The sequence below is a fragment of the Mesoplodon mirus genome (genome assembly GCF_964341445.2).
Source record: "Mesoplodon mirus genome assembly, chromosome: X".
Classification (NCBI taxonomy): domain Eukaryota; kingdom Metazoa; phylum Chordata; class Mammalia; order Artiodactyla; family Ziphiidae; genus Mesoplodon; species Mesoplodon mirus.
The window spans coordinates 139,633,654-139,647,434 of record NC_138981.1 but is presented as its reverse complement, the minus strand read 5'-3'; the positions used below and the strand labels follow the sequence as shown (position 1 = coordinate 139,647,434).

Sequence of the window (13,781 nt, the reverse complement as noted above, 5' to 3'; positions counted from 1 at the left end):
TGGTGGTATATTCTGAAGCTGGATGGTGATGCCATGGGTGTGTGTTGCACACGTTATCACTGTTTGTATTGTATAAAGTATCTTTAAATGCATTTGGGATGTCTTTACTAAAGCTTTCATAAGTGTGATTGACCTTTTCAGGATTTAAAGTCTCTAAGGTATCATGGGCCTGTCAGATCCCTAAAATGATTTCTTCTTGGGGCAGATTTTGGCCGACTGCTTCAATGGTGAATGAAGGCATAGCCTCATGTGCAGGCCAAATGGGCTGTATTGTATTTCAAAGCCAGCTCTCCTTCCGAGGTGCAGGCTGAGCTGCACAGGACTCATCGGGCCGCTGTTGTCCAACGGCAGCTGCTCCTCCCCTGGCCAGCCCGGCCAGAAGTTGGTAACCCGCATCCTGTGACGTTGGTTTTTAGGAGGAGCACGGAGAAGCCAACTTGCTGAGCAGTGGAGCTCTGACGTGGACGAGGAAATTCAGCCTGGACTATTTAGCCCTGGACTTCAACTCAGCGTCACCAGCCCCTGTGCAGCAGGTAGGAAGTACCCTTGAGTCTGAGACTTGCCAGGAGATTCCATTTCGGTTTGGATTTTGTTTGGATGATTCCACCATGGATGTTCTCCTTGCAAAGTCTTAAACCTACAGACACGTACAGTGAAGAATCTTAAAATCAGCCCTAATTCTGCCTCCCAGAAGTCCTGGTGTATTTCCCTCGGGGGTGGGTTCTTTGCACGTCTATGTGTAAATGTATGTAGTATTCGTGCTCTTCAAATCTTGGACCGTAAGGTTTGCTGAGAAATTGCTCTGGCAGAGATGAGGGTGGGGTAGAGTGTAGTCCAGCCATAGGAAGGGCCTGCTGAGGAAAGAAGTAACAGTCCCGCTTGGCTAGACTCTGGGGAGTGGTGACGGAGCTCTCAGCTGGCTTTGAAACAGCTCCGTAAAGGGCCTCAAGTGCCAGGTTGGGCAGTTTTGACTCCTTTGAGCGGCATTCTTGTCTGTGGAGTGCTCAGCAGAAATAACGCCTACGTTGAAGCCTGTCGTGAGGATTAAGTGAGTTAATACATGTCAGGGACCTTAGCCATTGACCGGTGTCACTCACTGCCCAGGGGAAGCCATGGAATGAATGGCTGGTAAGCAGTGGACGACAGCTAAGTAGTTTTTAGCACGGGATGGTCATAGTCTAGACTGCGCTAACAATGTATTGTTTGATGAGAAAAATCACCTGCTGAACAGCATATACAGTATAATTTCACTTTGTGCGTGTGGAGAAAGAAAGAGTCTGGGGGGCTTCCCTTCCCTTTGGCTGAATGACCTCCCACTTCTCCTTTACCTTTCATTTCATTCCAGACACCTAAAATGATACTCCAGCAAAGCTGGTCAGCAGGATAGACAGATAAGCCCAGACGGTGCATTAGTCAGCTCTGGTCAGCTGTGCAGTGAAGACAAGCCCCGAATCTCTGCGGCTTTCGACCGCAAAGGCTTCTCAGTTGTGGCCTGTGGGACAGTCCATCACGGTCCCCACGTGAGGCATGCCGGCGTCGTGGCAGGGGAAAACGGGAGAGTGCAGGATCACAGGACGCCTGTCTTCTCTTTAGGAGGGGCACCCGTCACCCCACGCACATTATATTGGCCAAGGCGAGTCAGCTGGCTAGAGCCAAGTTGAAGGGAGCAGAGGTGAGGAGAGATTTACACACGTTCACACGCAGCATGACGTTTCTGCAAGTGACGACCCAGGGGGGAGGGCCAGCCAATACTTGACACTGTAATCCACCAGAGACTGACTGACGTTGTGCCGAATTTTTAAATTTGATGGAATGAAACCTTTTTCTTCTCCCCCTTCAGAAACTTCTCTTTTCAGAGGAGCAAAGAGTAGACTATGTCCAAGTGGATGAGCAGAAGACGCAGGCTCTCCAGAGCACAAAGCAGGAGTGGACGGACGAGAGGCAATCCAAAGTGTGACGGGGCTGGGCTGCGGGAAGGGGGCTCTGAGGGAGGCCAGCCCTTGTCACCGGCCACACTTGCCCCTGCCGAGCCTCAGGCCGGTGGACTGGGATGTAGAAGACTCCATTCGGGCAGGGTGGGAACAATCAAAGCAAAAGTGGCATTAGAAATCTTCTCCAGTGGAGCCCTTGACGTGCAGATTGGAGCCAACAGGATGACATCTTTTGACTCCAACGCCTGAAGTTTCGATCTCTCTCCTGTGCTTCCACTGGAATCATAAATGACCCTAGGAGAGATGCGCCTGGACACCATCTTGTCCCCACCCCTGAAGACACAGTGCAAGACACCAAGCCTAGTGATGGTGGCAGAAAGACAATGCGAGTGACAGGAGCCTTGAGTCCCGAGGTCCGTGATGGGCCTATCAGATGACACTGGTGGCTCTAAGGACAGCGTGCTTGAGCAGCCACCTGTGGCTGGGCGTCCCACTGCTGTTGGCCTTTTCCTGGCATGCTTTCACACGCATCGTCTCATCTCTTCCCCTCAAAGACCTCGGAAGCTAGGCTTGGCGGAGATCACCGCTCCCACTTTGAGGAAAACAATACCAAGCACCAGAGAGGGGAACGCTTGACCCAAGATGACTCATGGAGTGAGACAGCAAGTCAGGCTCCTTCCGCCGTCTAAGGCTGCGTCCGTCGCTTAGGGTAACTTCGGAGACGCGTGGGAAACACGTGCAGACACGGGATGACTCATCATCTCCTGTCCCTTTCATAGGATCTCGAGCAGGTGCTTGTATACTTGAAAGGTATGCCTGTCGAGCCAGGGTTTCTTTGTATGGTCTTCAAACAGGGCACTCTAACATAATCAGCAGTCACCATTAGAGACACCTCCCGACAGTCAGTGTGAAATCCGTTCTTGGTTCACATGGTCCCCTTGCCGTGTGTGTCCCGTGAGCTGGCTAATGCTGGCAGAAGAATCTTTGCCACCTCGGGGAAAGCTATCCCTGGCCATCCTGTGCTGCACTCAAGCTTCTGAGTGATAGTTATGATCCAAAACAAAGCCAAAAAACAGACCAAACGCCGGTGACTTCAAGTCTCAGGTTTCCTGGCTAATTTTCCCTTCTGCTTTAGTGGTGACGAGCCCCTGAGACTGCACACGTTCCCCGCAGGCAATGAAGGCATCTTGTCACTCCTTCCTTTATGGGGCGCTGGGGTTCAGGGGACGCAGACAACAGGCTCGACTGGGCTTGGAGTTTTGCTTAACGCCCATTCCCAATCCTTCTGAGCACTTGCAGCCAGAAGACAAACCTCGCCAACTGGGTAGTAAGCAGGTTCTGGCCCACTGTTCTGCCACGGTGGCTTATATACGAGGATGCATCAAATAGGCGGGCAGGTCTGCGGCAGCCAGGGTTAGGCAGGGCACCTGTAGGCTTTGCTGCAGGGTTTCAGGGTTTCAAACTGCTCCGAAGGTAAGTGCCAAAGTCTTGGTTTTCCAGACCATAAAAGAAGTAATTTTGATGTTCAAAGCAGCACGGTCTGGTGACATCATTTTCTTCCCAGAGCAAGATGGGGGCCAATTGCCAAGGGATTTAACTGAGTTAAGAGTCCTTAGTGAGTTTGGATGGAGCCACGAGAGGGCTCCCTGAGCCTACGGCCTGCTCCACGGCCAGAGCCTGTAAAGAGCTGCCTTCTTCCTTCTGTGACTTGCAAGGAGTCACAGAGCCTCAGGCAAGAATCCAGGGCTACAGACGGCCAGTTCCCGTAGATGGTGGCTTCCTTATGTGTGGGCCACCTGTGTTTAGCTCACTGATTGCCTGACAAAGGCCAGTGCAGAAAAATTGTACGTCCAAGTGTCAAGAACCTCACCAGATTGAAGAGAGATTGGAATAGTAAATGCAGCTGAAATTTTGTCGGCAGTGAAATGTCATCCAGTTGACCAAAACACAAAAATCTGTTTCTACAAAACATTTCCAGGGACATACTTACTGCACGAAACAATAGACACTTGAGCAGTGTGACTTGTTTGGAAGTGATTAGGGATTTAAAAAAAAATATGACTTCACCCTCATTTCCAGGGTGGATGGGATGATGTCTTGCTTTGCTAAAAACTGCTAATGGATGGCTACACGAAGGCATAATGATTCAGGGACACAAAATACAGGTAGTTTTGGAGCTGACGGCAGCATATGCTCCTGAGAAAGTCACCGTAAATCACAGCGATGCCGGCCAAATCTTGTTTTCCGGCAGAGATAATCCACGTGTAATAGAGGGCTATGATTCTGATGGGGTCTGAGGGATTTTTCTGGGGTTTTTTTTAACAGAAATGATCCCAGATACCACTCCAACTCAAGTACACATGGCATGTCTGTACACTGGGCAGAGTACACCTTTCTAGAAGATTTGGGAATCAACATAACAGGACAGTGCAGCAATTAATCTCGCAGTATTTTCTGTAGCTCCTTTTTGGCTTCGTTTCCTTCCGTCTCCTTTCATTAGGAAATACTTCCAGATCAGGCGTTTTGCCATGCAGAAAGGGGGACCGAAGGGACTCAAGCCTAAATCCACAGGCCCAGGAACGTTGGGAGTTAAGCTTTCCTTGGGGAGGGAGGAGCCCTGAGGCCCAGCACACAGCCTGGCTACAAGGGCATGGTGTGACCCTGGGGACTGTGTCCAGGCCACTTCACCACGCAGCAAGCAGCAGCTGAATCGTGGCCGTTGGGCCCGGGTCGAGACTGATGGCTCCCCTTAGGCCTGGCTTCCCCCTCTCAAGGCCTCCTCCTCGGTCCCCGTTCAAACCACCTTTGTATCCACAACCGTGCAGATTTTTAACAATTCACTATGTTTTTACTGTTTCATGTCTGGCATTAATAAAAGTCTTACAAGGAGAGGAATCGTGACCTAAGTGCCCTCTTATTTAAGTGATGACATCTGAAAGACTACGGGACACGTTTTGAAACCTGAATAGGTGGAAATAGACTTCATTGCCATTTTCAAATACAACTGACTTAACCTGACTCACATGGAATGACCTACATCCGTGTCACTTTGCTGCAAACAGTGGAGCAGGTGGCTGTAAGAAGTACTGCTTCTGCTCAGCCAAACCACATCTTGACATCTGGGTCAGCAGCTAGCTTCGATAATTGGCAGTAAACTTACTGGCTCTGCCAGATACCACGTATAACACAACCGTTGTCATTACTGACATTAAAAAGCAACAGCGCCCAGCTTGCTTCTCCCCAGAGGGGGTCTCTTGTGCCACCACCTCCCTTTTCCCTGTGGCTGAGAGTCCCAGTTGCCCTGGCTGCCAGGCCAGCAGCATCTCTAGGCCACGATGTGAGGCAGAGACAACCAGAATAGCAGGGGCTCAGGTCTGGGGAAAACGGGCCCAAAGCAGAAACCCTACAGCCAACGGGAGTCCTGGTGCTGAGAGAGAGGAGGAGAAGCCACGTGAAATTCCTCACCCTGGTCAAGGACGAGGCTGATTACCATGAACGCTTTTTCCTGACACACACTCCAGGCCGAGCCCTTGGCCTAAAGGAGAGCAGGTCGGCCCACAAGGCTAACCTGGAAGCAGGGGCCGGGAAACCTGACCTAAAGGTCTCTGAGCCCCAGGCCCCTCGTGCTCTGGCCCCTTTACTTCACCAGACAGTTCCCTAAGTTTCCAGCTTTCTACTTCTTTATTTTCCTTGATCTTAAATTGCATTTATTGTTATCATTTCCTTATTTTAATTGTCATTTGTTTTTATAAATTTAGTTTTTATTTTCTGCAACTGAGAGAGAGTGGCAGTGGTGCTGGCCGCAGCAGGGGGCCCGATGGGAGACAGCAGAGCTGAGACGCAGGCTCCGCGCCACGGGCACTTCACCGATGGCAGAGGGGGGCTGGAGAGCCTCGGGGACAATCAAGGCTGCCAGGTCACTGGAGCCCCACGAGGATGATGACGAACCTGACCCCACTCTGCCGCCGCCGCCTACAGACATCGGTTCCTGGGGGAGCTCCATGGGGAAGGCAGAACAATCCATGGGACGCGTCCCCTCTGCCTTATCACAGCCATTTGGCTTCCATCCAGCACTGTTGTTTTGGTCTCTGTTTCATGGTCAAAACCTCCATTTCAATGAGTTTTATCTTTTGTTTACCTTTGTATAAACAAATGCATCCTAACTGTTTTATATCCGTCTTGAAATTTTAAATCATTTCCATTTTTTTGTTCTTCAACATGAGACTTTTAATTCACTTTCATACTCTATGGTGGTAGAAGTCAGAATAGTGGTTATCTCTATTGGGAAGAGGCAGGAAATAAAAAGTCAATTTGTAAATTATACTGTGTTGTAGAAGGTGATGAGTCGTATGGAAAAGAACAGCAGGAAGAGGATGGGCTGTTGGTGGCCTCAGGAAGAAGTAGGCCGAGAAGACGAGATCTGGGCAGACTCGAAGGAGATGAGAGCACATTCCAGGCAGGGAGAACAGACTGTGCAAAAGCCCTAAGTCAGTAGAAAACCGGGAACGTTGAGGGCACAGGCAAGAGGCCAGCGTGGCTGGCATGGAGTGAGCAAGAGAGCAGAGGAGGTAAGAGAGGCGATGGGGGATTCACAGGTTAGAATGTGGGGGCTTGCTGGCCATTACAAGGACCTCTGGCTTATATTCTGGGTGAGAATGGAGCTGTGAAGGGAATTAGGCAGGGGAGACGTGATCTGACTTCTATTTTGAAAGGCAGGATCAGCGTAGCCACCAGAGCTGCTGCGTGCTGGCAGGGGAGATGCTCCATCATCACCGTCGTCGCCATGCCCACCGCCACCATCCCCAGCACCAGCATCGCCCTCCCTCCAGCCCACGCTGTCAGAGCTCTCTGGGCTCTGTGCCGGCGGACTCCGTTCACGCACATGCAGGAACAGGGACCGGATCTCCCCCGCACTGGCTTGAAAGAATCCCCTAAACGCAGCCAAAACTTATGAAACACAGGCTGTGAAGAAACTGGGCCTCGGGTGAGGGAGGACCGTCAGTGACCTCTGGGAGCTGAGACCCCGAAGAGGTGAGCCGTGCAGCTGCCCCAGCTTGCTGTCTACACGGACCGTCCGGACCGAGTCCAGCCGCCTCCCCGGGTCTCGGGGGTGGATCGCAGAGCGCACGCAGCCGGAGTTGGCGGGTGGAGGACTGGAGAGGACACAGCGGCACAGGGACAGAACCGTGCCCAAGGGCGGAGGGTCCACTAGCGGAAACTCGGAATTCGGGTGACATCATATACAGTACTCAGACGGATCTTGTCTCAATCGTGTGGAAAACTAAAAGCTGCTCTGCCCCCACCCAGAAAGTCTCAAGGCAAGACTCAAAAGGACCAAACTGTTTCCCAGGAAGTTAACAATATTAGATTTTTTGAAGTTCTGGACTATACCTAGGAAGAAAAGTACCCAGCACCTGAGGAAAAGGGTATGCTAAGATTCAGAAAAATCCAACCCATTAGGAGGAGACAGATCAATTGATAAAAGACATCCCAATTGGAAAGGAAGAAGTAAAACTTTATCTGCAGACAACATGATTGTCTATGTAGAAAACCGAATGCAATCTACACGAGTGAGTTTAGCAAGATCACAGGATAAAAGATATCAGAGGAGCTAACTCCGCCTGCCCAAACGCTCAACTAATTGTTCTTGTCCCAGCACTTTTCTGCACTGATCTGAAACAAGTCCAGTCAGCCACAACATTGTTCTTTTACTGTGCCTAGGGTTTTTCTCTTCTTGTGCAAACTAAGTTTTTAATTTTAGTAGGAAACCAAGCCAATTGTGACAAGGATGTTGGGAAACCAGAAATCTGGTAGTAGGTGTATTTTCTGAAGAGAAATTGTGAGTCTTTCTTTCTTGAAAGACAGTCTGTTTCCTCTCTCTCTCTCTCCCGCTCTTTTTTTTTTTTTCCATGCCGCGTGGCTTACAGGATCTTAGTTCCCCAACCAGGGATGGAACCCGTGCCCCTTGCAGTGGAAGCACAGAGTCCTAAGCACTGGACTGTCAGGGAATTCCCTGTGATCAAGAGTCTCAAAAAAGAAATAGAAAAGTAAACATTTAGATCAGTATTTCCAACTTTTGGAATATACTTTCAGGAAATAATCATTCATGGAAAGAATTACATACATGAATTCCACTGAATCGTTAACCATAGTAATGAAAAAATTGAAAACAACTTAAATGTTCAATGATTACATTATGGTGCATCTTATATACCTCCACTCAATCACATATTTTTGAAGAGTTTTTAGAATGTGGAAAAGCTAGTATGTTAAATGAAAAAAAGTCAGGAAAAAATTTAATGCTAACCTTAATGACTTCTACATTGCATACCGTTATACATTTACTGTGCAAGTGCAACTAAAAAAATCGTTCTAGAACGTTGACAGTATTTAGTGCTGGACATCGGGCTTTTCATTTTCCTAAACTGTCTTCAATTACCTTGTACTACTGGAATATCTGAATTCCAGAACCTTCCCTCCAACACGAGGACAAAGATAAAAAATCCAGAAATGCATTAGCTGAGAAGAAACTGTGACACAAAACAGTGGCCTAGTTTTATTTTCTGCAGTAATACACATTGAAGCATCCCACTCCTCGAGCCGCAGGGAAACAAAACAAGTGAACCAAGAGATACCAAGGGCCAGTACTGGCAAAAAATTAAACCCAAATAACAAAGTGGTGATTACTCAAGTTTGAATTCCCTAAGCCTTGCCTAGTAGGGGACACAAGGTTAGGCCTCAGCCCCCTTTCCTTCGCGTAGCCTTTAGGGAGGCGAGGGCCCAAGGTGCTGAATATTCCGAATCACCAGGGAAAGCTGATCGAGGAAGGAGCTGATGGAAATCTGGAAGAGTTCAAGGTCTTCAGCAGTCCATGTACTACAAGTGAGGGGAAAGGAAAATCAGGTTAAAGGGGAGATCGCTCATGTAGGTCCAGGGCACCAGCCCCCAGGCCCCTCCGTATACCAAGCCCGTCAGCGCCCCCATCGCAGCACTCTTAAGACAGAGATCAGATCCCAGCACCTGCCACCGACCCCACCCCACCCCACCCCCGCCCGCGGCAGACTCTTCTAGAACTCACATATCTAGGGCATTGCCATTCACTCTATATTCCTTCCGAATCATGCCTCGGTCACGCTGGGCATTTGGGGTCAGAGCTCTGCGGGCCATGTGTGCCTCCAGCGGGGATCGGAAAGGCACTATGAGCTTGCTGGGGGAGACGTGGTTAAGGCACCATCCGCCACTGAATTTGCTGGTATCTCGGGCTTGCCCACACCTCAGAGGCCCGTTTTTGCCCCAGGATGAGACCGCCCGGAGCTGCCTCCCTAACCCTTCGGTCCTTCCCCACCCTCCAGGCTCCTCAGGCATTGACAATCCCCTTTCCTGCAGGGCTGCCCGCCCCTGCTGCCCCTGACTGCGCCCTGCGCTCCCCTCCGTCCCCTCCACAGGCGGCCGCCATGTACCCTGCCACCGCACCGCTGCCCCAGCCCAGGGAGGCTCCACGGAAAGGATACAACACCAGCCGTCTGCTTCCAGGCCCTACAGCCGCGAACGCTGCATCTCCACCAGCTCTTAGGGCACGTGGTGCCCGCCCACCCTGGGGACCTGCAGCAGCTGCTCCCGTCGCTGCTCCTCCTCTGCCAGGCCCACGGGGGGCTTCCCGGCGCCGAGGACCACCCTCGCCTTCAGGGCTACCCGACCGACTCTGGTAACCAGGAGTTCCGGAGCTCTGCTGGCCAACTCGGCCCCCTGCACCTACCGCGCCGCCATCCCCCGGGGCCTGCATGGCCGCTGTGCGTCCCTCTAAGAGCAGAGGAGAGCCTGAGCGCCTCACGAGGCCACGCCCCTTCTGCCCATGGACGCCCAGGGCGCCTGCGCACACACCCCTGAGGTCGCCTCCCGGCACCGGATTGGCTGCCGCCCTGACCCCCACGGGCCGCCCCGGAGACCCCGTTGGGCTGCACAGACTCGGTTCTGCCGTGAAGCCCCGCTCCTTTCGCGCGCCCCGGATGGGCCTGCGCAGACCGGCCCCCCCGGCCGGGCCTGGGCGGCGTGGAGCGGGTGCCGAGTGCCCACGGAGTCACCACCGAGACAGGAATGACGCCTTTCCACTCCCAAGGCCTTGAACCGTCTCCCAAACCATCTGCCCCAGGCAATAAGGGCCACCCACCCACCCCCATAGCCCCCCGACCCTCCTCCCGGTAAAGCCCAGAGTAAACCACAAACAGCAGGGGAAGCGTAGGACCTCCAAGCAGCGGGGTCTCCGCTGAGTGGGGAGGTCAGGGCTGGTGGGTGTCTCCACTGACCCCATCATGGAGGCGCCACCCGCATGACCTCGTCCAGACCCTATTACCTCCCAAAGGCCCGCCTCCAAAGTCCATCCCATGGGGGGGTTAGGGCTTCCATGGGTGAACCGGGGGAGGGGAGGGGGAGGGGCAGGGACTGGACGCTCCGGCCATAGGCCAGCGCTGCTCAGCTAACCCGGGCTAGGTTCCCGTGAGTATTCTTAGCGGGGCGCCACTGACTTACCTGACCGAACACAGAAACAGCATCTTTCCTGACGGAGAGATGATCCACCTCAGCTGTCCTGAGAGATGCGCCAGCCAAGGCCTCACAGGTCCCCCAGCTGCGGGCCGGGACGCAAACGGGGAAACGAAGATTCTGTGGGTTAATGCCAGTCAACCCCAAGCGCCCTGAGGACGCGCCTGGAATCAAAGGAGCTGTGGCGGTGACACCCGCTGTGGTGATGGATGCTAATTCTACTTTCACTCCACCTCCTCTCGGGTGCCCCTCCCCCTCCTCGTGCTCCCTGCTGTCCTTGCCAGTGGTGTGGACCCTCCTGCCCCTGGGCCGGCCCGGTCCCTCGCGTCCCAGGGCCAGGAGGTGACACGGGCCGGTCTGGCTTCCTCTCGGCTGTTTCCAGGCCACTCCTCCACCTGCTGGGCTGGTTACCATCCTTCCGCAGCCCTGCCCTTGGCCCCAGAGGCTGCCCCGAGGTGGACGCTCACTCAGTAGGCGCCCTCGCCCGGGCGGCCAGTGCTGCACTGGTGAAGCTTTAACAACGGCTCTCCAGATGCAGCAGGGGCGCTGCATCTGCTGATCTCCACGCTGTACCCACTCCCACCACAGCCGACTGACTGCAGGCCGCCAACACGACGTCACTGAGTGCCTGGCCGCAAAGACACGCTCCTGCTCGGCTGTCGCCAGCAGGTCCAAGATGGCCCAGCACACCCCCAGGGCCGCACCGTGCGTCCCAGCACACACGGACACCCTGCTAGTACTCACACGGAAACCGTGTCACTGTGACTCACAGGAAGAGCACCCAGAAGCAGACTTCCATCTCGCTTTGCCCGCCACATCACACGTGAGGGCAACTAGCTGGCCACGCCTGGACCTCGCCCAGGATGCTAGTTCCAAAGGGGCCGGGGAAACGCAGCTCTCATTTCTCCCGCGTGTGTGGTAGAAGAGGCCTCACCGGACCGAGGTTGGAGTACGTGGCAAGGGGCCAAGCCACGGAACCCACCAGAGTCCTCCCTCTGGCTACTCGACATCTACACCTGTGCTTTCTTTTATAAGTATTTTTTCAGTTCGTTTGTTTATTTCTTTATTGGCTGCGTTGGGTCTTCGTTGCTGTGCGTGGGCTCAGTAGTTGTGGCGCACGGGCTTAGTTGCTCCGCGGCATGTGGGACTTAGTTGCGGCGTGCAGACTCCTTAGTTGTGGCATACGAACTCCTCAGTTGCGGCATATGGGATCCAGTTCCCCGACCAGGGATGGAACTGCATTGGGAACTCGCAGTCTTACCCACTGGACCACCAGGGAAGTACCCCCAATGAGTTAGTTTTTCTTGTTGTTTTTTAATGCATTTATTTATTTATTTGGTTGTGCTGGGTCTTAGTTGTGGCTCGCGGGTTCCTTGACTGTGGCAGGCGGGCTCTGTAGTTGTGGCACGTGGGCTCCTTAGTGGTGGCAGGCAGGCTCCTTAGTTGCAGCTCACAGGCTTCTTAGTTGTGGCATGCACATGGGATCTTGTTCCCTGACCAGGGATCGAACCCAGGCCCCCTGCATTGGGAGCATGGAGTCTTAACCACTGCACCATCAGGGAAGTCCCCCAATCAGTTTTATCAGTAATAAAGCTGGTATTTAGGTTGAAAAACACGTCAAGGGAGATGTGTCAAAGGCTGCAGATGGTAAACTAGACCTATTTGAAAGGAGTGGAAAAGGACAGGCGGCAGGTGTGAGTGGATGGTGTCAGTGAACTCCTTGCAGAGGAAATGATTCGCGTGGTCCAATTTGTAAAGCCACATACTTTTTTCAGGAGAAAGCAGAGAGTACAGAAGTGATTACAATTCACACCAGACTAACATATAAACACGAGGAAAGGAGAGCAGGCCAGCTTCTCTGAATAATGGGCAGTAGGGAGCCGGACTAGGGAGGCCGAGCCGTGGTCTTGTACAAAAGCCAGGTGGGAATTAACGCCTCACAGTCACTTACGGAAGACTCAATGAGCTCTCTGTCCCACGTTTCCCTGTGGGAGTTGCAAAGCGGGAGCCGTGAGCAGACATTCTCATAGTTTTTTAGTTTTAGGTTTAGCAAATAGGTTTTAATCATCATCACTGGGGAAAAAAAAAACCATCAGTGCAGAATTGGACTCACGTGGGTAGGTAGTGAGTAGGCGTGGACACTGGCTGGACATGTGCGGGAAAAGCCCAGAGAATGTACCGAGCAAGGGTCTAGCTTGTTGGCTTCTGCTGTCGTCCATATCACAAGAGGAAACTCATGAATTAACCAGCCCCACCTGAGGGTCTGAAACAAGGGCAGAAGGAGGGTCAGTGGGACGTCTAGGGGGCTCTGACTCCCGCCTCCGTGAAAAATACCTGATGGACATCCTCATACATACCCACTAAGGGGACCAGTGGCAAGTTCCCAGGAGCAGAATTGCTGGGCTTTAGGGATGGGCAGACGTCACTGGATTCAGTCATGCCACGCTGCTCTCTGCTATGGCTGTACCCGTCTCCACTCCTACTATATCCTTGCGACCTTTGGGGATTTCCTTTTCTGTAACTAGCCTATTCATATCGTTCGGCCATTTCCAAAAAAATTGGAATTGCTCTTATCTTCTTGATGACCAGCAGGATATGTTAAAAATATATTCTTTTTTTTAATGAATTAATTTATTTTTGGCTGCGTTGGGTCTTCGTTGCTGCGCACGGGCTTTCTCTAGTTGCGGCGAGCGGGGGCTACTCTTCACTGTGGTGTGCGGGCTTCTCACTGTGGTGGTTTCTCCTGTTGCGGAGCACGGGCCCTAGGCACAAGGGCTTCAGTAGTTGTGGCTCGCGGGCTTCAGTAGTTGTGACACGCAGGCTCAGTAGTTGTGGCGCACGGGCTTAGTTGCTCCGCGGCACGTGGGATCTTCCGGACCAGGGCTCGAACCCGTGTCCCCTGCATTGGCTGGCGGATTCTTAACCACTGCGCCACCAGGGAAGCCCCCAAATCTCTTCTTAATACTTGAGTCTTCGCTCCTTTGTGGTATCCTTTTCCTAATATATACTCATAGTTCCTGGGCCTGGGTTTAATATTTCTGATCCTTCATCCTCATATATATCTGAGGATGTCAGATAACACCCAGTAACTGATACTGTGGGGCACCTTGGAAAGATTGAATATGGAATTATTTCTGTCCACTGTGGGAGGAGAAGGAGACAAAGCTGTAGATGCTGTGTTAACAGGATGTCCAGTATCACATGCAATAGATGTATGTTTCTTTTCAAATGTATTGCAAATTGTTTGCCAAAAAGAATTACATCGATTCACACTGTCACCAATATAGTCTACCCATTGACTACAACCTAGTC

At 52.3% G+C, this 13,781-nt stretch overlaps 1 protein-coding gene across 1 annotated transcript in view; it reads left to right on the top strand.

The window, feature by feature from the left end:
* GAB3 (GRB2 associated binding protein 3) overlaps positions 1-5,115 on the top strand; it is a gene marked incomplete at its 5' end in the record, with an annotated part of 57,532 nt that extends 52,417 nt beyond the window's left edge. The window contains 2 exons of the mRNA XM_082610240.1: positions 417-533; positions 1,841-5,115. Of these exons, the coding sequence (XP_082466366.1) occupies positions 417-533; positions 1,841-1,957 (234 nt within the window). The 3' untranslated portion in view covers positions 1,958-5,115. The remainder of the gene's footprint in view (positions 1-416; positions 534-1,840) is intronic.
* Between the last annotated feature and the right edge of the window lie 8,666 nt (positions 5,116-13,781).